The sequence below is a fragment of the Oncorhynchus clarkii genome, chromosome 21 (assembly GCF_045791955.1).
Source record: "Oncorhynchus clarkii lewisi isolate Uvic-CL-2024 chromosome 21, UVic_Ocla_1.0, whole genome shotgun sequence".
Lineage (NCBI taxonomy): Eukaryota > Metazoa > Chordata > Actinopteri > Salmoniformes > Salmonidae > Oncorhynchus > Oncorhynchus clarkii.
In genome coordinates this window covers 1653646-1680370 of record NC_092167.1, presented here as the reverse complement: position 1 = coordinate 1680370, position 26725 = coordinate 1653646, and the positions used below count along the sequence as shown (strand labels likewise).

At 47.1% G+C, this 26725-nt stretch overlaps 1 protein-coding gene across 1 annotated transcript in view; it reads left to right on the top strand.

Moving 5' to 3' along the window:
* LOC139379269 (LIM domain only 3) overlaps positions 1–19127 on the top strand; it is a 115448-nt gene extending 96321 nt beyond the window's left edge. Inside the window, exon 4 of the mRNA XM_071122067.1 lies at positions 19001–19127. Within this exon, the coding sequence (XP_070978168.1) occupies positions 19001–19106 (106 nt within the window). The 3' untranslated portion in view covers positions 19107–19127. The remainder of the gene's footprint in view (positions 1–19000) is intronic.
* Positions 19128–26725: the final 7598 nt, after the last annotated feature.

Below are 26725 nucleotides of genomic sequence, written 5' to 3'. Positions count from 1 at the left end.
CTGTACTAATCCCCCTAACTACTGTACTAGTCCCCCTGGGTCTGACTACTGTACTAGTCCTCCTGACTACTGTACTAATCCCCCGAACTACTGTACTAGTCCTCCTGACTACTGTACTAGTCCTCCTGACTACTGTACTAGTCCCCCTGACTACTGTACTAGTCCTCCTGACTACTGTACTAGTCCCCCTGACTACTGTACTAGTCCTCCTGACTACTGTACTAGTCCTCCTGACTACTGTACTAGTCCTCCTGACTACTGTACTAATCCCCCTAACTACTGTACTAGTCCCCCTGGGTCTGACTACTGTACTAGTCCTGACTACTGTACTACTGACTACTGTACTAGTCCTCCTGACTACTGTACTAGTCCTCCTGACTACTGTACTAGTCCTCCTGACTACTGTACTAGTCCCCCTGGGTCTGATTACTGTACTAATCCCCCTGACTACTGTACTAGTCCTCCTAACTACTGTACTAGTCCTCCTGACTACTGTTCTAGTCCTCCTGACTACTGTTCTAGTCCCCCTGACTACTGTACTAGTCCTCCTGACTACTGTACTAGTCCTCCTGACTACTGTACTAGTCCTCCTGACTACTGTACTAGTCCCCCTGACTACTGTACTAGTCCTCCTGACTACTGTACTAGTCCTCTTGACTACTACTACTAGTCCTCCTGACTACTGTACTAATCCCCCTAACTACTGTACTAGTCCCCCTGGGTCTGACTACTGTACTAGTCCTCCTGACTACTGTACTAGTCCTCCTGACTACTGTACTAGTCCTCCTGACTACTGTACTAGTCCTCATTACTACTGTACTAGTCCTCCTGACTACTGTACTAGTCCCCCTGACTACTGTACTAGTCCCCCTAACTACTGTACTAGTCCTCCTGACTACTGTACTAGTCCCCCTGACTACTGTACTAGTCCTCCTGGGTCTGACTACTGTACTAGTCCTCCTGACTACTGTACTAGTCCCCCTGACTACTGTACTAGTCCTCCTGACTACTGTACTAGTCCTCCTGACTACTGTACTAGTCCTCCTGACTACTGTACTAGTCCTCCTGACTACTGTACTAATCCCCCTAACTACTGTACTAGTCCTCCTGACTACTGTACTAGTCCTCCTGACTACTGTACTAGTCCTCCTGACTACTGTACTAGTCCTCCTGACTACTGTACTAGTCCTCCTGACTACTGTACTAGTTCTCCTGACTACTGTACTAGTCCTCCTGACTACTGTACTAGTCCTCCTGACTACTGTACTAGTCCTCCTGACTACTGTACTAATCCCCCTAACTACTGTACTAGTCCCCCTGGGTCTGACTACTGTACTAGTCCTCCTGACTACTGTACTAATCCCCCGAACTACTGTACTAGTCCTCCTGACTACTGTACTAGTCCCCCTGACTACTGTACTAGTCCTCCTGACTACTGTACTAGTCCCCCTGACTACTGTACTAGTCCTCCTGACTACTGTACTAGTCCTCCTGACTACTGTACTAGTCCTCCTGACTACTGTACTAATCCCCCTAACTACTGTACTAGTCCCCCTGGGTCTGACTACTGTACTAGTCCTCCTGACTACTGTACTAGTCCTCCTGACTACTGTACTAGTCCTCCTGACTACTGTACTAGTCCTCCTGACTACTGTACTAGTCCTCCTGACTACTGTACTAGTCCCCCTGGGTCTGATTACTGTACTAATCCCCCTGACTACTGTACTAGTCCTCCTAACTACTGTACTAGTCCTCCTGACTACTGTTCTAGTCCTCCTGACTACTGTTCTAGTCCCCCTGACTACTGTACTAGTCCTCCTGACTACTGTACTAGTCCCCCTGACTACTGTACTAGTCCCCCTAACTACTGTTCTAGTCCTCCTGACTACTGTACTAGTCCTCCTGACTACTGTACTAGTCCTCCTGACTACTGTACTAGTCCTCCTGACTACTGTACTAGTCCTCCTGACTACTGTTCTAGTCCTCCTGACTACTGTACTAGTCCCCCTAACTACTGTACTAGTTCTCCTGACTACTGTACTAGTCCCCCTAACTACTGTACTAGTCCTCCTGACTACTGTACTAGTCCTCCTGACTACTGTACTAGTCCCCCTAACTACTGTACTAGTCCCCCTGGGTCTGACTACTGTACTAGTCCTCCTGACTACTGTACTAGTCCTCCTGACTACTGTACTAGTCCCCCTGACTACTGTACTAGTCCTCCTGACTACTGTACTAGTCCTCCTGACTACTGTACTAGTCCTCCTGACTACTGTACTAGTCCCCCTGGGTCTGACTACTGTACTAGTCCTCCTGACTACTGCACTAGTCCCCCTGACTACTGTACTAGTCCTCCTGACTACTGTACTAGTCCTCCTGACTACTGTACTAGTCCTCCTGACTACTGTACTAGTCCCCCTGGGTCTGACTACTGTACTAGTCCTCCTGACTACTGTACTAGTCCCCCTGACTACTGTACTAGTCCCCCTGGGTCTGACTACTGTACTAGTCCTCCTGACTACTGTACTAGTCCTCCTGACTACTGTACTAGTCCCCCTGGGTCTGACTACTGTACTAGTCCCCCTGACTACCGTACTAGTCCTCCTGACTACTGTACTAGTCCTCCTGACTACTGTACTAGTCCTCCTGACTACTGTACTAGTCCCCCTGACTACTGTACTAGTCCCCCTGACTACTGTACTAGTCTTCCTGACTACTGTACTAGTCCTCCTGACTACTGTACTAGTCCTCCTGACTACTGTACTAGTCCCCCTAACTACTGTACTAGTCCTCCTGACTACTATACTAGTCCTCCTGACTACTATACTAGTCCTCCTGACTACTGTACTAGTCCCCCTGACTACTGTACTAGTCCCCCTGGGTCTGACTACTGTACTAGTCCTCCTGACTACTGTACTAGTCCCCCTGACTACTGTACTAGTCCTCCTGACTACTGTACTAGTCCTCATTACTACTGTACTAGTCCTCCTGACTACTGTACTAGTCCCCCTGACTACTGTACTAGTCCCCCTAACTACTGTACTAGTCCTCCTGACTACTGTACTAGTCCCCCTGACTACTGTACTAGTCCTCCTGGGTCTGACTACTGTACTAGTCCTCCTGACTACTGTACTAGTCCCCCTGACTACTGTACTAGTCCTCCTGACTACTGTACTAGTCCTCCTGACTACTGTACTAGTTCTCCTGACTACTGTACTAGTCCTCCTGACTACTGTACTAGTCCTCCTGACTACTGTACTAGTCCTCCTGACTACTGTACTAATCCCCCTAACTACTGTACTAGTCCTCCTGACTACTGTACTAGTCCTCCTGACTACTGTACTAGTCCTCCTGACTACTGTTCTAGTCCTCCTGACTACTGTACTAGTCCTCCTGACTACTGTACTAGTTCTCCTGACTACTGTACTAGTCCTCCTGACTACTGTACTAGTCCTCCTGACTACTGTACTAGTCCTCCTGACTACTGTACTAGTCCTCCTGACTACTGTACTAATCCCCCTAACTACTGTACTAGTCCCCCTGGGTCTGACTACTGTACTAGTCCTCCTGACTACTGTACTAATCCCCCGAACTACTGTACTAGTCCTCCTGACTACTGTACTAGTCCTCCTGACTACTGTACTAGTCCCCCTGACTACTGTACTAGTCCTCCTGACTACTGTACTAGTCCCCCTGACTACTGTACTAGTCCTCCTGACTACTGTACTAGTCCTCTTGACTACTCTACTAGTCCTCCTGACTACTGTACTAATCCCCCTAACTACTGTACTAGTCCCCCTGGGTCTGACTACTGTACTAGTCCTCCTGACTACTGTACTAGTCCTCCTGACTACTGTACTAGTCCTCCTGACTACTGTACTAGTCCTCCTGACTACTGTACTAGTCCCCCTGGGTCTGATTACTGTACTAGTCCTCCTGACTACTGTACTAGTCCTCCTGACTACTTTACTAGTCCTCCTGACTACTGTACTAGTCCCCCTAACTACTGTACTAGTCCTCTACTGACTACTATACTAGTCCTCCTGACTACTATACTAGTCCTCCTGACTACTGTACTAGTCCTGACTACCTACTACTGTACTAGTCCCCCTGGGTCTGACTACTGTACTAGTCCTAACTACTGACTACTGTACTAGTCCCCCTGACTACTGTACTAGTCCTCCTGACTACTGTACTAGTCCTCATTACTACTGTACTAGTCCTCCTGACTACTGTACTAGTCCCCCTGACTACTGTACTAGTCCCCCTAACTACTGTACTAGTCCTCCTGACTACTGTACTAGTCCCCCTGACTACTGTACTAGTCCTCCTGGGTCTGACTACTGTACTAGTCCTCCTGACTACTGTACTAGTCCCCCTGACTACTGTACTAGTCCTCCTGACTACTGTACTAGTCCTCCTGACTACTGTACTAGTTCTCCTGACTACTGTACTAGTCCTCCTGACTACTGTACTAGTCCTCCTGACTACTGTACTAGTCCTCCTGACTACTGTACTAATCCCCCTAACTACTGTACTAGTCCTCCTGACTACTGTACTAGTCCTCCTGACTACTGTACTAGTCCTCCTGACTACTGTTCTAGTCCTCCTGACTACTGTACTAGTCCTCCTGACTACTGTACTAGTTCTCCTGACTACTGTACTAGTCCTCCTGACTACTGTACTAGTCCTCCTGACTACTGTACTAGTCCTCCTGACTACTGTACTAGTCCTCCTGACTACTGTACTAATCCCCCTAACTACTGTACTAGTCCCCCTGGGTCTGACTACTGTACTAGTCCTCCTGACTACTGTACTAATCCCCCGAACTACTGTACTAGTCCTCCTGACTACTGTACTAGTCCTCCTGACTACTGTACTAGTCCCCCTGACTACTGTACTAGTCCTCCTGACTACTGTACTAGTCCCCCTGACTACTGTACTAGTCCTCCTGACTACTGTACTAGTCCTCTTGACTACTCTACTAGTCCTCCTGACTACTGTACTAATCCCCCTAACTACTGTACTAGTCCCCCTGGGTCTGACTACTGTACTAGTCCTCCTGACTACTGTACTAGTCCTCCTGACTACTGTACTAGTCCTCCTGACTACTGTACTAGTCCCTCCCTCCCTCCCTCCCTCCCTCCCTGCCTCCCTGCCAAAGCAAGTGAGGTAGATGTTATACCCTCCTCTCTCTCTCTCTCTCTCTCTCTCTCTCCCTCCCTCCCTCCCTCCCTCCCTCTCTCCCTCCCTCCCTCCCTCTCTCTCTCTCTCTCTCTCTCTCTCCCTCCCTCTCTCTCTCTCTCTCTCTCTCTCCCTTCCTCCCTCCCTCCCTCCCTCCCTCCCTCTCTCCCTGCCTCCCTCCCTCTCTCTCTCTCACTCTCTCTCTCTCTCCCTCCCTCCCTCCCTCTCTCTCTGTCTCTCTCCCTCTCTCTCTCTCTCTCTCTCTCTCTCTCTCCCTCCCTCCCTCCCTCCCTCCCTCCCTCCCTCCCTCCCTCCCTCCCTCCCTCTCTCTCTCCTCCCTCCGTCCCTCCCCTCTCTCTCTCTCCCTCTCTCTCTCCCTCCCTCCCTCCCTCCCTCCCTCCTTCCCTCCCTCCCTCCCTCCCTCCCTCCCTCCCTCCCTCCCTCCCTCTCTCCCTCCCTCCCTCCCTCCCTCCATATCTAATCCATCTACCACACAACGTAGAGAGAGATTTCTCTGAGGAGCGAGGTCAGAGAAATGTACCAACTGATAAACAGAAGATTTGTACTAAATGGCAACCTTACTCCCTTTACAGTGCACTTCTGTTTTGACTAGGACCCTTAAGGCTTAAAGTAGTGCAGTGTGAAGGGAAGAGGGTTCCATTTGGGGGCAGACAGAGTGAATGATAGCAGTTCACCAGAGGCTACATAGTGAAATTATCCCCTGCTCCTATTGGTCAGCCACTATACACACGTACAGGACACACCTGCATAGACACGCACGCTCACATACACGGATCAGACGGAGACGGTTACATTGACTACAGTCAAGGATGTAAACAACACAAAGAAGTCCACCCTCTTCTCCTCTCCCCCTCTCCTCCTGGGTAGAGGGGAGGCTGGGTAGAGGGGAGGCTGGGTAGAGGAGAGCCTGGGTAGAGGGGAGGCTGGGTAGAGGAGATCGGCTGGGTAGAGGGGAGGCTGGGTAGAGGGGAGGCTGGGTAGAGGGGAGGCTGGGTAGAGGAGATTGGCTGGGTAGAGGGGAGGCTGGGTAGAGGAGAAGCTGGGTAGAGGGGAGGCTGGGTAGAGGAGAGAGGGGAGGCTGGGTAGAGGGGAGGCTGGGTAGAGGGGAGGCTGGGTAGAGGGGGGGCTAGGTAAAGGAGAGGCTGGGTAGAGGGGAGGCTGGGTAGAGGGGAGGCTGGGTAGAGGAGAGGCTGGGTAGAGGAGAGGCTGGGTAGAGGGGAGGCTGGGTAGAGGGGAGGCTGGGTAGAGGAGAGAGGGGAGGCTGGGTAGAGGAGAGGCTGGGTAGAGGAGAGAGGGGAGGCTGGGTAGAGGAGAGGCTGGGTAGAGGAGAGAGGGGAGGCTGGGTAGAGAGTAGAGGGGAAGTCTCTCTCCTGTTAGCTGGGAGAAGACATCATTCTGATCATGACCTGTTCCTGTACTGGGGGGGGTTCACTTCATCTAAATGTCACACAGTGGTTTTCCTCTTAGATAGAAGCATGGAGACTAAGGACACTTGTTAAGATAGAAGATGAGTTGATATGACCAGTTAAGGTAACACTCTGCCAGGGTAAGTGAGAGGAATGATTCTCCACGCAACATCTGACTTGTAATGGTCTGGAAGGAGGGCGATATAGGTCCTCTAACATGGTGTCTGATTGGCCACGCTCACACACCAGCGGCTCTACTGAGCCCAATACATGTCACTCTACTGTCCTCTTACAGAGCCTCACTCCAGCCAGTCAGCCAGCCAGTCAGCCAGCCAGTCAGTCTGCCAGTCAGCCAGCTAGCCAGTCAGCAGCCAGCCAGCCAGTCAGCCAGCCAGCCAGCCAGCCAGTCAGGTATTCAGGCAGGCAGTCAGCCAGCCAGCCAGCCAGCCAGTCAGGTATTCAGGCAGGCAATCAGCCAGTCAGCCAGTCAGCCAGCCAGCCAGTCAGGTATTCAGGCAGGCAGTCAGCCAGCCAGTCAGCCAGTCAGTCAGTCAGCAAGTCAGTCAGTCAGTCAGTCAGTCAGCCAGCCAGTCAGCCAGTCAGTCAGCCAGTCAGCCAGTCAGCCAGTTAGCCAGTCAGTCAGTCAGCTCCAAGACTGCAGACTGGAGACTATCAGCTCTGCCCTTCCCCTGCCCTGTCCCCCTCCCCTGCTCCCAGCTGCAGACTGGAGACTATCAGCTCTGCTCTTCCCCTGCCCTGTCCCCCTCCCCTGCTGCTGACTGCAGACTATCAGCTCTGCTCTTCCCCTGCCCTGTCCCCCTCCCCTGCTCCCAGCTGCAGACTGGAGACTATCAGCTCTGCCCTTCCCCTTCCCTGTCCCCCTCCCCTGCTGCAGACTGGAGACTATCAGCTCTGCCCTGTCCCCCTCCCCTGCTGCAGACTGGAGACTATCAGCTCTGCCCTTCCCTGTCCCCCTCCCCTGCTGCAGACTGGAGACTATCATCTCTGCCCTTCCCCTGTCCTGTCCCCCTCCCCTGCTGCAGACTGCAGACTATCAGCTCTGCTCTTCCCTTGCCCTGTCCCCCTCCCCTGCTCCCAGCTGCAGACTGGAGACTATCAGCTCTGCCCTTCCCCTGCCCTGTCCCCCTCCCCTGCTGCAGACTGGAGACTATCAGCTCTGCCCTTCCCCTGCCCTGTCCCCCTCCCCTGCTGCAGACTGGAGACTATCAGCTCTGCTCTTCCCCTGCCCTGTCCCCCTCCCCTGCTGCAGACTGGAGACTATCAGCTCTGCCCTTCCCCTGCCCTGTCCCCCTCCCCTGCTGCAGACTGCATACTATCAGCTCTGCTCTTCCCCTGCCCTGTCCCCCTCCCCTGCTGCAGACTGCAGACTATCAGCTCTGCTCTTCCCCTGCCCTGTCCCCCTCCCCTGCTCCCAGCTGCTGTGCTGCAGCCTCTACGTTTGACCAGATATGTACTATGAGGGCCCTGTTGAAACATAGTGCACTACATAAGGAATAGGGTACCACCTGGGACTCCAGGACCCAGACCCAGACCGTGACCTCCAGCAGCTAGCCTCATCAGGGGTAAATTGGTCCAGGGACGGTCTGGTCTGGCTGGCTGATGAGGCTGGAGAGGAGAGGGACGACAGGCCCATATCGATTAGCTGTCTGTCTGTCCCCCAGGGCTGATCTGTGGCTAACGGCCTGCTGGATGGAGGGAGGCTGAGACTCATCTTTTCTACCCCCTAGAGCTATCACTCTCTTCCTCCCTGCCTTCCTCTGTCCCTCTCCCCTTCCCTTCACCCCCTTGGGTGACCCCCGACCCCCAGCCCAGAGACCACAGCAGCATCACACAGTCCCACTTTAAGAATTAAGGGTGGTGATGGGGAGAGGGGAATCACTGTGGTGTCTGGGGAGAGGGGAATCACTGTGGTGTCTGGGGAGAGGGGAATCACTGTGGTGTCTGGGGAGAGGGGAATCACTGTGGTGTCTGGGGAGAGGGGAATCACTGTGGTGTCTGGGGAGAGGGGAATCACTGTGGTGTCTGGGGAGGAGGGGAATCACTGTGGTGTCTGGGGAGAGGGGAATCACTGTGGTGTCTGGGGAGAGGGGAATCACTGTGGTGTCTGGGGAGGAGGGGAATCACTGGTGTCTAGGGAGGAGGGGAATCACTGTGGTGTCTAGGGAGGAGGGGAATCACTGTGGTGTCTGGGGAGAGGGGAATCACTGTGGTGTCTGGGGAGGAGGGGAATCACTGTGGTGTCTGGAGAGGAGGGGAATCACTGTGGTGTCTGGGGAGGAGGGGAATCACTGTGGTGTCTGGGGAGAGGGGAATCACTGTGGTGTCTGGGGAGGAGGGGAATCACTGTGGTGTCTAGGGAGAGGGGAATCACTGTGGTGTCTGGGGAGGAGGGGAATCACTGTGGTGTCTGGGGAGGAGGAGAATCACTGTGGTGTCTGGGGAGAGGGGAATCACTGTGGTGTCTGGGGAGAGGGGAATGGGGAATCACTGTGGTGTCTGGGGAGGAGGAGAATCACTGTGGTGTCTAGGGAGAGGGGAATCACTGTGGTGTCTGGGGAGGAGGGGAATCACTGTGGTGTCTGGAGAGAGGGGAATCACTGTGGTGTCTAGGGAGAGGGGAATCACTGTGGTGTCTGGGGAGGAGGAGAATCACTGTGGTGTCTGGGGAGAGGGGAATCACTGTGGTGTCTGGAGAGGAGGGGAATCACTGTGGTGTCTGGGGAGAGGGGAATCACTGTGGTGTCTGGGGAGAGGGGAATGGGGAATCACTGTGGTGTCTGGGGAGGAGGAGAATCACTGTGGTGTCTGGGGAGGAGGAGAATCACTGTGGTGTCTGGGGAGGAGGGGAATCACTGTGGTGTCTGGGGAGGAGGGGAATCACTGTGGTGTCTGGGGAGAGGGGAATGGGGAATCACTGTGGTGTCTGGGGAGGAGGAGAATCACTGTGGTGTCTGGGGAGGAGGAGAATCACTGTGGTGTCTGGGGCACCTGTTTTCATCCAGGTTAGTCTATGTTCCTCCAGGTTAGTCTGTATTCCTCCAGGTTAGTCTGTATTCCTCCAGGTTAGTCTGTATTCCTCCAGGTTAGTCTGTATTCCTCCAGGTTAGTCTGTTTTCATCCAGGTTAGTCTGTGTTCCTCCAGGTTAGTCTGTGTTCCTCCAGGTTAGTCTGTGTTCCTCCAGGTTAGTCTGTGTTCCTCCAGGTTAGTCTGTGTTCCTCCAGGTTAGTCTGTGTTCATCCAGGTTAGTCTGTATTCATCCAGGTTAGTCTGTATTCATCCAGGTTAGTCTGTATTCCTCCAGGTTAGTCTGTGTTCCTCCAGGTTAGTCTGTGTTCCTCCAGGTTAGTCTGTATTCCTCCAAGTTAGTCTGTATTCATCCAGGTTAGTCTGTATTTATCCAGGTTAGTCTGTATTCCTCCAGGTTAGTCTGTGTTCCTCCAGGTTAGTCTGTATTTATCCAGGTTAGTCTGTGTTCCTCCAGATTAGTCTGTATTCCTCCAGGTTAGTCTATATTTATCCAGGTTAGTCTGTGTTCCTCCAGGTTAGTCTGTATAGTCTATATTCCTCCAGGTTAGTCTGTATTCCTCCAGGTTAGTCTGTGTTCCTCCAGGTTAGTCTGTATTTATCCAGGTTAGTCTGTGTTCCTCCAGATTAGTCTGTATTCCTCCAGGTTAGTCAGTATAGTCTGTGTTCCTCCAGGTTAGTCTGTATAGTCTGTATTTATCCAGGTTAGTCTGTATTCCTCCAGGTTAGTCTGTTTTCCTCCAGGTTAGTCTGTATTCCTCCAGGTTAGTCTGTATTCCTCCAGGTTAGTCTGTATTCATCCAGGTTAGTCTGTGTTCCTCCAGGTTAGTCTGTGTTCCTCTTGGTTAGTCTGTATTCATCCAGGTTAGTCTGTGTTCCTCCAGGTTAGTCTGTGTTCCTCCAGGTTAGTCTGTATTCCTCCAGGTTAGTCTGTATTCCTCCAGGTTAGTCTGTATTCATCCAGGTTAGTCTGTGTTCCTCCAGGTTAGTCTGTGTTCCTCCAGGTTAGTCTGTATTCCTCCAGGTTAGTCTGTATTCCTCCAGGTTAGTATGTGTTCCTCCAGGTTAGTCTGTATTCCTCCAGGTTAGTCTGTATTCCTCCAGGTTAGTCTGTATTCCTCCAGGTTAGTCTGTGTTCCTCCAGGTTAGTCTGTATTCCTCCAGGTTAGTCTGTATTCCTCCAGGTTAGTCTGTGTTCATCCAGGTTAGTCTGTATTCCTCCAGGTTAGTCTGTATTCATCCAGGTTAGTCTGTATTCCTCCAGGTTAGTCTGTTTTCCTCTAGGTTCATCTATATTCCTCCAGGTTAGTCTGTATTCCTCCAGGTTAGTCTGTATTTATCCAGGTTAGTCTGTATTCCTCCAGGTTAGTCTGTGTTCCTCCAGGTTAGTCTGTGTTCCTCCAGGTTAGTCTGTGTTCCTCTAGGTTAATCTGTATTCCTCCAGGTTAGTCTGTATTCATCCAGGTTAGTCTGTATTCCTCCAGGTTAGTCTGTATTCCTCCAGGTTAGTCTGTATTCATCCAGGTTAGTCTGTATTCCTCCATGTTAGTCTGTGTTCCTCCAGGTTAGTCTGTGTTCCTCCAGGTTAGTCTGTGTTCCTCCAGGTTAGTCTGTATTCCTCCAGGTTAGTCTGTGTTCCTCCAGGTTAGTCTGTATTCCTCCAGGTTAGTCTGTATTCCTCCAGGTTAGTCTGTGTTCCTCCAGGTTAGTCTGTATTCCTCCAGGTTAGTCTGTGTTCCTCCAGGTTAGTCTGTGTTCCTCCAGGTTAGTCTGTATTCCTCCAGGTTAGTCTGTATTCCTCCAGGTTAGTCTGTATTCCTCCAGGTTAGTCTGTATTTCTCCAGGTTTTTATTTTTAATTTAACTTAATTTAATTTTATTTCATTATTTTGCAAGAAAAGTATTGGGATTTGAATATTAGCAGATGAATATTCAGTGATGTAATATAAGACATTTTATCCATGTGATATACCTGAGACGTTCATTTAAACCCCCTGTCAAACTCTGGGTATGTTTCTGATCGCCCAGCAGCATTAAACCTGGGTGGGAAACATGATGTACATCTTGTTGTTACAATGAATCCCTGGTGTTGTCTAACCAATAACCTCACTGTAATGGTAATGAGACTGGCTTTGAGTCTCAAATGGTACCCTATTCTCTACGTAGTGCACTACTTCTGACCAGGGCCCATTGGGGAATAGGGGGACTTTTAGGAAGCAGCCTTGGTACAGCTAACAGAGACTATTTCATTTCTTTGACAAGCTCCCTCCTTCCCTCCCTGTTCCTTCAGTTGAGAAAGTGAGTACTCTGGTTAACGGTGAGCCTCTGGGGCAAATAGCTGGCGGACCAATATATCTGTGAGCGTGCAGGGATGAAAACTGTGGAAGCCATTCGTCTGCCTCCTCCTCTTCATCTCCTCCTTCTCCTTCTCCTTCTCCTCTCCTCTCGTCTCGTCTCCTCTTCTCCTCTCCATCCTCCTCCTCCCCTCCTCCTCTCCATCCTCCCCCTCCTCTCCTCCTTCTCCTCACCTCCTCCTTCTCCTCTCTTCTCCTCCTCCCCTCCTCACCCCCTCCTCCTCTCCATCCTCCTCCTCCTGTCCTCCTCCTCCTCCTGGCTGGTGGTGCACTACATAGGGAATAGAGTGCCATTTGGGACTCTACCCAGGTAATTTAGTGGACACAGCTCTGTTAGGGCATAGTGCAATATCCTCCTCCTCCTCCTCCTCCTCCTCCTCCTCCTCCTCCCCCTGGCTGGTGGTGCACTACATAGGGAATAGAGTGCCATTTGGGACTCTACCCAGGTAATTTAGTGGACACAGCTCTGTTAGGGCATAGTGCAATATCCTCATCATATGCTGTTGAAATTTCACCCAGCAGAAATCATTTGTCTATGTGACATAAGTGTGTGTGTTTGGGGGGGGTGGGGGGGGGGGGGGGGGGGCAAGAGCTGTGAGTGGAGAGAGAGGGGGAGGGGGAGAGAAAGAGATAGCGAGACAGAGATAGAGAGAAAGGGATAGAGAGAGAGAGAACGTGAGGGAGTAAAAGAAGAGAAGGCTATAAATAAAGGAGAGGAATCCTATTAGCGGAACGAGGGAGGAGAGAAAACAGGATGGAGGGACAGAGGCAGAGAACGAACGAGGGGGCCACAGTGTCAGAGGAGACGGAAAACGAATGTATTCTGGGAAAATAATGTGTCATTTTAAAGCAGACGTTGGCATTGGCCGGGCTGACACCATTAGACTGAGCACTCCTCCGCCTGGTGTTAATCGCCATGTCAACAAGCAGGAAGGATGGAGATTACCTGAGGATATTTGATCCTGTGTAATGGATGGGTGCCCAGTCAGCAAGGCTGCACCTGAGATTGGCTTCTTCTCTAATACAACAAATTAAAGTTTAAGCAAAGTTCCACATAGTCTCACAAAGGATCAACATAAGTAAATGAGGTTCCACAACATAAAGATGTAACCCTCTAATGTCATCTGAATGAAACCTGAGAAAATCCCAAAACACATATATTGTATGTTGGCTTAAAAGATATTTGAGACTTCTTAATGAGTAGTGATGTATAACAAACGGTTCTGTCCTCCCATCCCACTCCTAGAAAAGTAAAGAATACCAGGCCTAAAACACTGCAGAGATTCAGGTGTTCTGCCTCCTCTTGTCCACTCCACCATCACTCCCCCACACCACTGAGAGAGAGAGAGAGAGAGAGGGGGGGGGGGGAGAGACACAGAGAGAGAGAGACACAGAGAGAGACAGAGAGAGAGAGAGACACAGAGAGAGAGAGACACAGAGAGAGAGAGACAGAGAGAGAGAGAGAGACACAGAGAGAGAGAGACACAGAGAGAGAGGGGGGAGACAGAGAGACAGAGACACAGAGAGAGAGACACAGAGAGAGAGAGACAGAGAGAGAGAGAGGGGGGGGGGGGGGACACTGAGCCCCAGCGTTAGGGGGAAGTCAAACAGAGACTCAGCCTCCTCTCTCCTCCTCTCAGCTAGCTAGGGAGAAGTCATACAGAGACTCAGCCTCCTCTCTTCTACTCTCAGCTAGCTAGGGAGAAGTCAAACAGAGACTCAGCCTCCTCTCTCCTCCTCTCAGCTAGCTAGGGAGAAGTCAAACAGAGGCTCAGCCTCCTCTCTCCCCCCCCTCCCCCCCCACCCCCCCGGTCCCAGTAAACACAGGTGCTCTACGCTCTGACTTTGTCCAACTCTCACTGCTAGGGAGATAAAATGCCCTCAGGACAGAAGCACTTCCCCCTCTTTCTCCCTCTCTCTAATCTCCACTCTGCCCATGTGGGAAAGGTCGAGCGGCCCGCTGGCTAAAAGAGAGGCGGAGGATGGAGAGGGGAATGGAGGAGAGGAGGAGGGAGGTGGTTAGGTCTGTAGGGTTGTTGTAACAGCTGCAGGTGGAAACAGAGGTGTCCCAGACAGACAGGGATCTCAACAGGATAAACAGTCTTTAGACCAGAGGACCGTTGGACTGGAAGATGTGTCCCAAATGGAACACTGTTCCTCTATATAGTACACTTCTTTTGACCAGAGACCTGTTGCCCCTGTAGTGCACTATGTAGGGAATAGGGTGGCATTTAGAACACAGAGTTTAGTCTTTCTAGAGAGGGAGATAGCTCCTCATCAACAGTAGTCTGGGATGAGTCCCAAATGGCACCCTATGTAGTGCACTACTTTTGACCAGGTCCCATAGGGTCCCATAGGGCTGTGGTCAAAAGTAGTGCACTACATAGTGAATATCACGCCTCCTTTTATAAAGCTACAGCATCGATACGGCCGTCTAGGGGCTGGGGTTGGTCTACAGCCCTCTGGGGATCTGGGGGTTGGTCTACAGCCCTCTGGGGATCTGGGGGTTGGTCTACAGCCGTCTAAGGATCTGGGGGTTGGTCTACAGCCCTCTAGGGGCTGGGGTTGGTCTACAGCCCTCTGGGGATCTGGGGGTTGGTCTACAGCCGTCTAGGGATCTGGGGGTTGGTCTACAGCCCTCTAGGGGCTGGGGTTGGTCTACAGCCCTCTAGGGATCTGGGGGTTGGTCTACAGCCCTCTAGGGGCTGGGGTTGGTCTACAGCCCTCTGGGGATCTGGGGGTTGGTCTACAGCCGTCTAGGGATCTGGGGGTTGGTCTACAGCCCTCTAGGGGCTGGGGTTGGTCTACAGCCCTCTGGGGATCTGGGGGTTGGTCTACAGCCGTCTAAGGATCTGGGGGTTGGTCTACAGCCCTCTAGGGGCTGGGGGTTGGTCTACAGCCGTCTATGGATCTGGGGGTTGGTCTACAGCCCTCTAGGGGCTGGGGTTGGTCTACAGCCCTCTAGGGATCTGGGGGTTGGTCTACAGCCGTCTAGGGGCTGGGGGTTGGTCTACAGCCCTCTAGGGGCTGGGGGTTGGTCTACAGCCGTCTAGGGATCTGGGGGTTGGTCTACAGCCCTCTAGGGGCTGGGGTTGGTCTACAGCCCTCTAGGGATCTGGGGGTTGGTCTACAGCCGTCTAGGGGCTGGGGGTTGGTCTACAGCCCTCTAGGGGCTGGGGGTTGGTCTACAGCCGTCTAGGGGCTGGGGGTTGGTCTACAGCCGTCTAGGGGCTGGGGGTTGGTCTACAGCCGTCTAGGGGCTGGGGGTTGGTCTACAGCCGTCTAGGGGCTGGGGTTGGTCTACAGCCGTCTAGGGGTTGATGCTTATGTAAATGATGCTTATGTAAACCTGTCTCACTTTCTCTCCCTCGCTCCCTCTCCCTCTCTCTCTTTATCTCTCTCTTTATCTCTCTCTTTTGATACTGTTAACCATGAGGTTCTCATCATAAAATTGTCCAAGTTCAACTTTTCCCCCGATGCCTTGAGATGGATGAAATCGTACCTTGAAGGCAGAACTCAGTGTGTCAGAGTGAGCAGTGAGCTGTCGCCCACTCTTAGCTATGATGTGGGCGTGCCCCAAGGGTCAATACTGGGGCCCCTCCTGTTCAGCCTGTACATTAATGACCTGCCTTCTGTCTGTACTGGGTCTGTAGTTCAGCCTGTACATTAATGATGTGCCTTCTGTCTGTACTGGGTCTGTAGTTCAGCCTGTACATTAATGACCTGCCTTCTGTCTGTACTGGGTCTGTAGTTCAGCCTGTACATTAATGATCTGTCTTCTGTCTGTACTGGGTCTGTAGTTCAGCCTGTACATTAATGACCTGCCTTCTGTCTGTACTGGGTCTGTAGTTCAGCCTGTACATTAATGATCTGTCTTCTGTCTGTACTGGGTCTGTAGTTCAGCCTGTACATTAATGACCTGCCTTCTGTCTGTACTGGGTCTGTAGTTCAAATGTTTTCAGATGATACAGTGATATATGTGCAAAGAGCAAACAACAAGCTACACCAGGACTCACTACTGTAACGGTCCAAGTTACATAGTGACTCACTACTGTAACGGTCCAAGTTACAAAGTGACTCACTACTGTAATGGTCCAGGTTACATAGTGACTCACTACTGTAATGGTCCAGGTTACATAGTGACTCACTACTGTAATGGTCCAGGTTACAAAGTGGCTCGGTGACTCACTACTGTAGAGGTCCAGGTTACATAGTGACTCACTACTGTAATGGTCCGGGTTACATAGTGACTCACTACTGTAATGGTCCAGATTACATAGTGACTCAGTGATTCACTACTGTAATGGTCCAGGTTACATAGTGACTCAGTGACTCACTACTGTAATGGTCCAGGTTACAAAGTGACTCAGTGACTCACTACTGTAATGGTCCAGGTTACATAGTGACTCACTACTGTAACGGTCCAGGTTACATAGTGACTCACTACTGTAACGGTCCAGGTTACATAGTGACTCACTACTGTAACGGTCCAGGTTACATAGTGACTCACTACTGTAACGGTCCAGGTTACATAGTGACTCACTACTGTAACGGTCCAGGTTACATAGTGACTCACTACTGTAATGGTCCAGGTTACATAGTGACTCACTACTGTAATGGTCCAGATTACATAGTGACTCACTACTGTAATGGTCCAGATTACATAGTGACTCACTACTGTAATGGTCCAGGTTACATAGTGACTCACTACTGTAATGGTCCAGGTTACATAGTGACTCACTACTGTAACGGTCCAGGTTACATAGTGACTCACTACTGTAACGGTCCAGGTTACATAGTGACTCACTACTGTAACGGTCCAGGTTACATAGTGACTCACTACTGTAACGGTCCAGGTTACATAGTGACTCACTACTGTAACGGTCCAGGTTACATAGTGACTCACTACTGTAATGGTCCAGGTTACATAGTGGCTCACTACTGTAACGGTCCAGGTTACATAGTGACTCAGTGACTCACTACTGTAACGGTCCAGGTTACAAAGTGACTCAGTGACTCTATGTGTCAGGGGAGAAGCTCCAGGTGGTATCTGATTTTAAGTACCATGGCATCATACTCGATTCCAACCTCTCTTTTAAAAAGCAGGTGAAAAAGGTCATTCAAATATCCAAATTCAACCTAGCTAATTCCCAATTTATACTAAATTGTTTGACTACAGAGGTAGCAAAACTGTACTTCAAATCTATGATACTCCCCCTCTTAACATACTGTTTGACTAGTTGGGCCCAAGCTTGCTGTACAACATTAAGACCTATTCAGTCGGTCTACAAACAGGCTGGCTCTCAAAGTGCTTGATAGGAAGCCCAATAGCCATCATCATTGTCACATCCTCAGAAAGCATGAGCTCCTGAGCTGGGAAAATCTTGTGCAATACACTGACGCATGTCTTGTATTCAAGATCCTATAAATGGCCTGGCTCCTCCCCCTCCACTCTGTATTTTTGTTAAACAGAAAACCCAGACATATGGCAGCAGATCCACAAGGTCTGCCATGAGAGGTGACTGTATAGCTCCCTTATTAAGGAAAAGCACCTTTAGTAAATCTGCTTTCTCTATGAGAGCTTCCCATGTCTGGAATACACTGCCATCAGACACACATAACTGCACCACCTATCACACTTTCACCATAAAAACATGAAGCTCAAGGCCAGTCAGATTTGAGAACATAATCCCTAGTTGTGTATTGCCACTTTCCATGTTGTCTGTAACTTGTGAGGTGTGGAAACACTTTGTTGCTTTTATAGATTTTGTCTTGCTGCTTTTTGTTCTATGTTACTCTGTCTGTATGCTACGTCTTGCTTGTCCTATGTTACTCTGTCTGTATGCTACGTCTTGCTTGTTCTATGTTACTCTGTCTGTATGCTACGTCTTGCTTGTCCTATGTTACTCTGTCTGTATGCTACGTCTTGCTTGTTCTATGTTACTCTGTCTGTATGCTACGTCTTGCTTGTCCTATGTTACTCTGTCTGTATGCTACGTCTTGCTTGTCCTATGTTGCTCTGTCTGTATGCTATGTCTTGCTTGTCCTATGTTGCTCTGTCTGTATGCTACATCTTGCTTGTCCTATGTTGCTACGTCTGTATGCTATGTCTTGCTTGTCCTATGTTGCTACGTCTTGCTTGTTCTATGTTGCTCTGTCTGTATGCTATGTCTTGCTTGTTCTATGTTGCTCTGTCTGTATGCTACATCTTGCTTGTCCTATGTTGCTACGTCTATATGCTATGTCTTGCTTGTCCTATGTTGCTACGTCTTGCTTGTTCTATGTTGCTCTGTCTGTATGCTATGTCTTGCTTGTTCTATGTTGCTCTGTCTGTATGCTATGTCTTGCTTGTCCTATGTTGCTACGTCTGTATGCTATGTCTTGCTTGTCCTATGTTGCTACGTCTTGCTTGTTCTATGTTGCTCTGTCTGTATGCTATGTCTTGCTTGTTCTATGTTGCTCTGTCTGTATGCTATGTCTTGCTTGTTCTATGTTGCTCTGTCTGTATGCTATGTCTTGCTTGTCCTATGTTGCTACGTCTGTATGCTATGTCTTGCTTGTCCTATGTTGCTCTGTCTGTATGCTATGTCTTGCTTGTCCTATGTTGCTACGTCTTGCTTGTCCTATGTTTCTCTGTCTGTATGCTACGTCTTGCTTGTTCTATGTTGCTCTGTCTGTATGCTATGTCTTGCTTGTTCTATTTTGCTCTGTCTGTATGCTATGTCTTGCTTGTCCTATGTTGCTCTGTCTGTATGCTATGTCTTGCTTGTCCTATGTTGCTATGTCTTGCTTGTTCTATGCTGCTATTGTCTATATTGTAATTGTTTTTAATAACCTGCCCAGGGACTGCGGTTGAAAATTAGCCGGCTGGCTAAAACCGGCACTTTTACTGAAACGTTGATTAATGTCCCTGTTAAAAAAAAGAAAAAAAGTCAACAACTCAAAAATGAAACTCAATAAACTCTCTCTTTTCTCTCCCTCCCTCTCTAGGTTTTGTGTGGGAGATAAGTTCTTCCTGAAGAACAATATGATCCTGTGTCAGACGGACTACGAGGAGGGGCTGATGAAGGAGGGATACGCCCCGCAGGTTCGCTGACTACAGATGAAGAGCAGAGAGAGAGAGGGGGGGGGGTGATGGGATTGAGGAGAGCAGAGAGAGACTGAAGGGAGGAGGAGGAGAGACATCCAATCAGACTGAAGGGAGGAGGAGGAGAGACATCCAATCAGACTGAAGGGAGGAGGAGGAGAGACATCCAATCAGACTGAAGGGAGGAGGAGGAGAGACATCCAATCAGACTGAAGGGAGGAGGAGGAGAGACATCCAATCAGACTGAAGGGAGGAGGAGGAGAGACATCCAATCAGACTGAAGGAAGGAGGTGGAGATCCATCCAATCAGACTGAAGGAAGGAAGGAGGAGAGCCATCCAATCAGACTGAAGGAAGGAAGGAGGAAAGCCATCCAATCAGACACCAAAAGCACTACTACAACTCTCTCTTTCTCTCTCTCTCTCTTCCTCTCCAATGTCAGAGCCCTAACGTGTATATAACCAACCAACAACCAACGTTCAACCTGGAAGGGACCGTTTCTCAGCTGTACAGAATAGCCATAGAGACTGGCTATTAGAGACTAGCCATAGAGACTAAGGGTTGTCAGAGGAGGAGGGGGGAGGGGAGGGGAGGCCCTTACAAGGTCACAATGGACGACATGTACAAAAGTTGACTTTGTTTGTGTTCTGAAGGATGATGCCTCTTCCCAACAACCAAACACTGGCTATACAATGATACCCCAATCCACCCCCCCCCCCCCCCCCCAGAAAAAAGAGACACAAATACTTACACCCCCCCCCCCCCCCCCCTCCCCAATGTCCATCCCCCCCTCCTATTCCTGGGGAGAACCTAAACAACCAAGTGACTATCTGACCCGACCCGGGACAGGCAGGGAAGAGAGAACTACGAACCACAATCCAATCATCGTGATCTCTTCAGCACCAACTTCAATTCAACCACAATCCAACCAACGTGATCTCTTCAGCTCCAACTTCAATTCAACCACAATCCAACCATCGTGATATCTTCAGCTCCAACTTCAATTTAACCACAATCCAATCATCGTGATCTCTTCAGCACCAACTTCAATTCAACCACAATCCAACCAACGTGATCTCTTCAGCTCCAACTTCAATTCAACCACAATCCAACCATCGTGATATCTTCAGCTCCAACTTCAATTCAACCACAATCCAACCATCGTGATCTCTTCAGCACCAACTTCAATTCAACCACAATCCAACCATCGTGATCTCTTCAGCTCCAACTTCAATTCAACCACAATCCAACCATTGTGATCTCTTCAGCACCAACTTCAATTCAACCACAATCCAACCATCGTGATCTCTTCAGCACCAACTTCAATTCAACCACAATCCAACCATCGTGATCTCTTCAGCACCAACTTCAATTCAACCACAATCCAACCATCGTGATCTCTTCAGCACCAACTTCAATTCAACCACAATCCAACCATCGTGATCTCTTCAGCTCCAACTTCAATTCAACCACAATCCAACCATTGTGATCTCTTCAGCACCAACTTCAATTCAACCACAATCCAACCATCGTGATCTCTTCAGCACCAACTTCAATTCAACCACAATCCAACCATCGTGATCTCTTCAGCTTGGGAAAGCTCTCTCCGTGTCGTTTTATAGACTCTCATTTGGGACTCTCCTTGGAAGACTGACGATTCTGGACTGTGGTCCTATGGAGTGGCTTGTAATTAGTGCGGGGGGAGGGGGTGGGGGGGGTAGTTCTCACGTTTTGTTAAGGCCTTTCCTGCCTTTGGTTTGTGCTCTCACACTGGGTCTGGGGGGGGGGGGGGGTTCTAGGGGTATCGTGGTGGGGGGGCGGGCTTCTAAGGGTATCGGAGGGGGGGTTCTAGGGGTATCGGGGGGGGAGGTGGTTCAAGGGGTATCGTGGTGGGGGGGCGGGGTTCTAGGGGTATCGGGGGTAGTGAGGAGTGGTTCAAGGGGTATCTGGGGGGGTTTCTAGGGGTATCTGGGGATTAGTTCAAGGGGTATCTGGGGGGGGGTTTCTAGGGGTATCTGGGGAGTGGTTCAAGGGGTATCTGGGGGGGTTCTAAGGGTGTCGGGGGGAGTGAGGAGTGGTTCAAGGGGTATCTGGGGGGGTTTCTAGGGGTATCTGGGGATTAGTTCAAGGGGTATCTGGGGGGGGGGTTTCTAGGGGTATCTGGGGAGTGGTTCAAGGGGTATCTGGGGGGGGGTTTCTAGGGGTATCTGGGGGGGGGGTTACTTTTTGTAGACTGTATTTATTTCATTTATTTGATAAGCTTTCAGTGCTTTGACTATTGATCACCTGTTGTCCCAATTTTCATTAATGCGGAATGTCATTCTTCAACATGCTGATACTTGAATTCTTTCAATCACTATTAGTTTAATCACTGTTTTAACTCTCAGTCAGTTGTGACTAGATGGGAGTAGCCTGGCGCTTCCTCTTCTGGTACGTAGGCTGTACTGTCAACTGGCGCAGATGCAAGTTGCCTTCAATGAAGACTTTGCTGGTCACATGGTCTGTGAGCGTTAGGTAATTGTTACTCCGAGGTGTTTCCTCAATGACACTCTATTTCGTATATGGAGCCCTGGCCAAAAGTAGTGCACTATATAGGGAATAGGGCCCTGGCCAAAAGTAGTGCACTATATAGGGAACATATGGAGCCCTGGCCAAAAGTAGTGCACTATATAGGGAATAGGGCTCTGGTTTAAAGTAGTGCACTAGATAGGGAATAGGGCTCTGATCTAAAGTAGTGCACTATATAGGGAATAGGGCTCTGGTCTAAAGTAGTGCACTAGATAGGGAATAGGGCTCTGGTCTAAAGTAGTGCACTATATAGGGAATAGGGCTCTGGTCTAAAGTAGTGCACTATATAGGGAATAGGGCTCTGGTCTAAAGTAGTACACTAGATAGGGTATAGGGCTCTGGTCTAAAGTAGTGCACTATATAGGGAATAGGGCTCTGGTCTAAAGTAGTACACTATATAGAGAATAGGGCTATTGTCTAAAGTAGTGTACTATATAGGGAATAGGGCTCTCTGGTCTAAAGTAGTGCACTATATAGGGAATAGGGCTCTCTGGTCTATAGTAGTGTACTATATAGGGAATAGGGCTCTCTGGTCTAAAGTAGTGCACTATATAGGGAATAGGGCTCTCTGATCTAAAGTAGTGCACTATATAGGGAATAGGGCTCTCTGGTCTATAGTAGTGTACTATATAGGGAATAGGGCTCTCTGGTCTATAGTAGTGCACTATATAGGGAATAGGGCTCTCTGGTCTATAGTAGTGTACTATATAGGGAATAGGGCTATCTGGTCTATAGTAGTGTACTATATAGGGAATAGGGCTCTGGTCTAAAGTAGTGCACTATATAGGGAATAGGGCTCTGGTCTAAAGTAGTGTACTATATAGGGAATAGGGCTCTCTGGTCTATAGTAGTGTACTATATAGGGAATAGGGCTCTCTGGTCTATAGTAGTGTACTATATAGGGAATAGGGCTCTGGTCTAAAGTAGTGCACTATATAGGGAATAGGGCTCTGGTCTATAGTAGTGTACTATATAGGGAATAGGGCTCTGGTCTATAGTAGTGCACTATATAGGGAATAGGGCTCTGGTCTAAAGTAGTGCACTATATAGGGAATAGGGCTCTGGTCTATAGTAGTGTACTATATAGAGAATAGGGTGGCATTTAGGATGCAGGGCTGGCTTTGAGGGACCCGTGAACCTTCCTTCTTGGAAGGAAAATACCACATTGACCTAGCAGCTGAATTTAAATGATCAGCTATCAATTAAGGGCCAACCATGCTGAAGCATCATTTACAAAGAAGGCAACAGTTAGCTAATGAACACAAACAACTCCAAGGGAGTAAGAAACAGAAAGATTCCTTCCTGCTTGCTATTGTATAAAGGTTTCTTATGTCATCCAGCATGAGATGTTTATTTCCCAGGAAGGACAACAACAACAACAACAACAACGCTTGTAAATAATGTATTGTAATAATTTTAAGCACAAATGTAATACAGTTTTATTGTGTTAAAAATGTGTGCATTCAGTGTCTTCCTTTTTCTCTGCAAACTGTCATATAGTGCTCTGGAAAGAAATGTCCCTTGGTTACTATGATTCAATGATTCTATGATTCTATGATCAGCTTCCCCTCCCCCAATCCTAACCTTTACCATCAGTGGCACTCCATCATATTGCCACATTTGGCGTAGTCGGCAGGAATCGGGGACCGGATGATGGAAATAAATAATTTTATAGAAGTATATTGGTAAACAATACACACTATTGAGACAGTACTGGAATCAGAGGGAAGATGGATAAGTGGGAGAAATGGAGAGGAGTGGTGGAGACAGGGATTGATGTGGAGATGGGGGATGAGTCTTTGCATGGGATTGACGTGGAGATGGGGGAAGAGTCTTTACATGGGATTGATGTGGAGATGGGGGATGAGTCTTTACATGGGATTGATGTGGAAATGGGAGTCTTTACATCGCCTTTTATAAGTGTCATACCCTGATCTGTTTCACCTGTCTTTGTGCTTGTCTCCACCCCCCTCCAAGTGTCACCCATCTTCCCCATTATCCCCTGTGTATTTATACCTGTTTTCTCCGTTTGTCTGTTGCCAGTTTGTCTTGTCAGGTCTTACCAGCGTTCTCTCCCGCCTTCCTGTTTCTCTAGTTCTGTTTCCTAGTTTTTCCCAGTTCTGACCATTCTGCCTGCCCTGACCCCGAGCCTGCCTGCCGTCCTGTACCTGCCTGACTCTGACCTGATTACGATCCTCTGCCTGCCCTGACCCCGAGCCTGCCTGACTCTGACCTCATCACAAACCTCTGCCTGCCCTGAACCCGAGCCTGCCTGACTCTGACCTTATCACAAACCTCTGCCTGCCGTCGACCTGCCTTTAACTGCCCCTTGTTTCTAAAAAATAATCTGAGAACTGTACTTTCTGCCTCCTGTGTCTCCACCTGGGTCACATCCTCGTGATAATAAGGCTATTTTATACTTTACAGAACCATTTAGAAGGATATTTTATACTTTACAGAACCATTTAGAAGGATATTATATACTTTATAGAACCATTTAGAAGGATATTATATACTTTATAGAACCATTTAGAAGGATATTATATACTTTACAGAACCATTTAGAAGGATATTATATACTTTACAGAACCATTTAGAAGGATATTATATACTTTATAGAACCATTTAGAAGGATATTATATACTTTACAGAATCATTTAGAAGGATACTTTATACTTTACAGAACCATTTAGTTGGATAGTTTATACTTTACAGAACCATTTAGAAGGATATTATATACTTTACAGAACCATTTAGAAGGATATTATATACTTTACAGAACCATTTAGAAGGATATTATATACTTTACAGAACCATTTAGAAGGATACTTTATACTTTACAGAACCATTTAGTTGGATAGTTTATACTTTATAGAACCATTTAGAAGGATATTATATACTTTACAGAACCATTTAGAATGATATTATATACTTTACAGAACCATTTAGAAGGATATTATAGACTTTATAGAACCATTTAGAAGGATATTATATACTTTACAGAACCACTTAGAAGGATATTATATACTTTACAGAACCATTTAGAATGATATTATATACTTTACAGAACCATTTAGAAGGATATTATATACTTTATAGAACCATTTAGAAGGATATTATATACTTTACAGAACCATTTAGAAGGATATTATATACTTTACAGAACCATTTAGAAGGATACTTTATACGTTACAGAACCATTTAGTTGGATAGTTTATACTTTATAGAACCATTTAGAAGGATATTATATACTTTACAGAACCATTTAGAAGGATACTTTATACTTTACAGAACCATTTAGTTGGATAGTTTATACTTTATAGAACCATTTAGAAGGATAGTTTATACTTTATAGAACCATTTAGTTGGATAGTTTATACTTTACAGAACCATTTAGAAGGATATTATAGACTTTATAGAACCATTTAGAAGGATATTATATACTTTACAGAACCATTTAGAAGGATATTATATACTTTACAGAACCATTTAGAAGGATATTATATACTTTACATAACCATTTAGAATGATATTATATACTTTACAGAACCAATTAGAAGGATATTATATACTTTACAGAACCATTTAGAAGGATATTATATACTTTACAGAACCATTTAGAAGGATATTATATACTTTACAGAACCATTTAGAAGGATATTATATACTTTACAGAACCATTTAGAAGGATATTATATACTTTACAGAACCATTTAGTTGGATAGTTTATACTTTACAGAACCATTTAGAAGGATATTATAGACTTTATAGAACCATTTAGAAGGATATTTTATACTTTACAGAACCATTTAGAAGGATATTATATACTTTACAGAACCATTTAGAAGGATATTATATACTTTACAGAACCATTTAGAAGGATATTATATACTTTATAGAACCATTTAGAAGGATATTATATACTTTACAGAACCATTTAGAAGGATATTATATACTTTATAGAACCATTTAGAAGGATATTATATACTTTACAGAACCATTTAGAAGGATATTATATACTTTACAGAACCATTTAGAAGGATATTATATACTTTATAGAACCATTTAGAAGGATATTATATACTTTACAGAACCATTTAGAAGGATATTATATACTTTACAGAACCATTTAGAAGGATATTATATACTTTACAGAACCATTTAGAAGGATATTATATACTTTACAGAACCATTTAGAAGGATATTATATACTTTACAGAACCATTTAGAAGGATATTATATACTTTACAGAACCATTTAGAATGATATTATATACTTTACAGAACCATTTAGAAGGATATTATATACTTTACAGAACCATTTAGAAGGATATTATATACTTTACAGAACCATTTAGAAGGATATTATATACTTTACAGAACCATTTAGAAGGATATTATATACTTTACAGAACCATTTAGAAGGATATTATATACTTTACAGAACCATTTAGAAGGATATTATATACTTTACAGAACCATTTAGAAGGATATTATATACTTTACAGAACCATTTAGAAGGATATTATATACTTTACAGAACCATTTAGAAGGATATTATATACTTTATAGAACCATTTAGAAGGATATTATATACTTTACAGAACCATTTAGAAGGATATTTTATACTTTACTTTATAGAACCATTTAGAAGGATATTATATACTTTACAGAACCATTTAGAAGGATATTATATACTTTACAGAACCATTTAGAAGGATATTATATACTTTACAGAACCATTTAGAAGGATATTAGATACTTTACAGAACCATTTAGAAGGATATTATATACTTTACAGAACCATTTAGAAGGATATTATATACTTTACAGAACCATTTAGAAGGATATTATATACTTTATAGAACCATTTAGAAGGATATTATATACTTTATAGAACCATTTAGAATGACATTTTATACTTTATAAAGTGGAGGTCTGTTTTCTAGGAAACTTCATACTTTACATTCCATGTATAAGACCGTGGGGTTTACTGGGGCTGTTCAGGTCATGTGGCGCTAACTCAAGGGCACAGCATTAGATGCTCTGACACACACACACA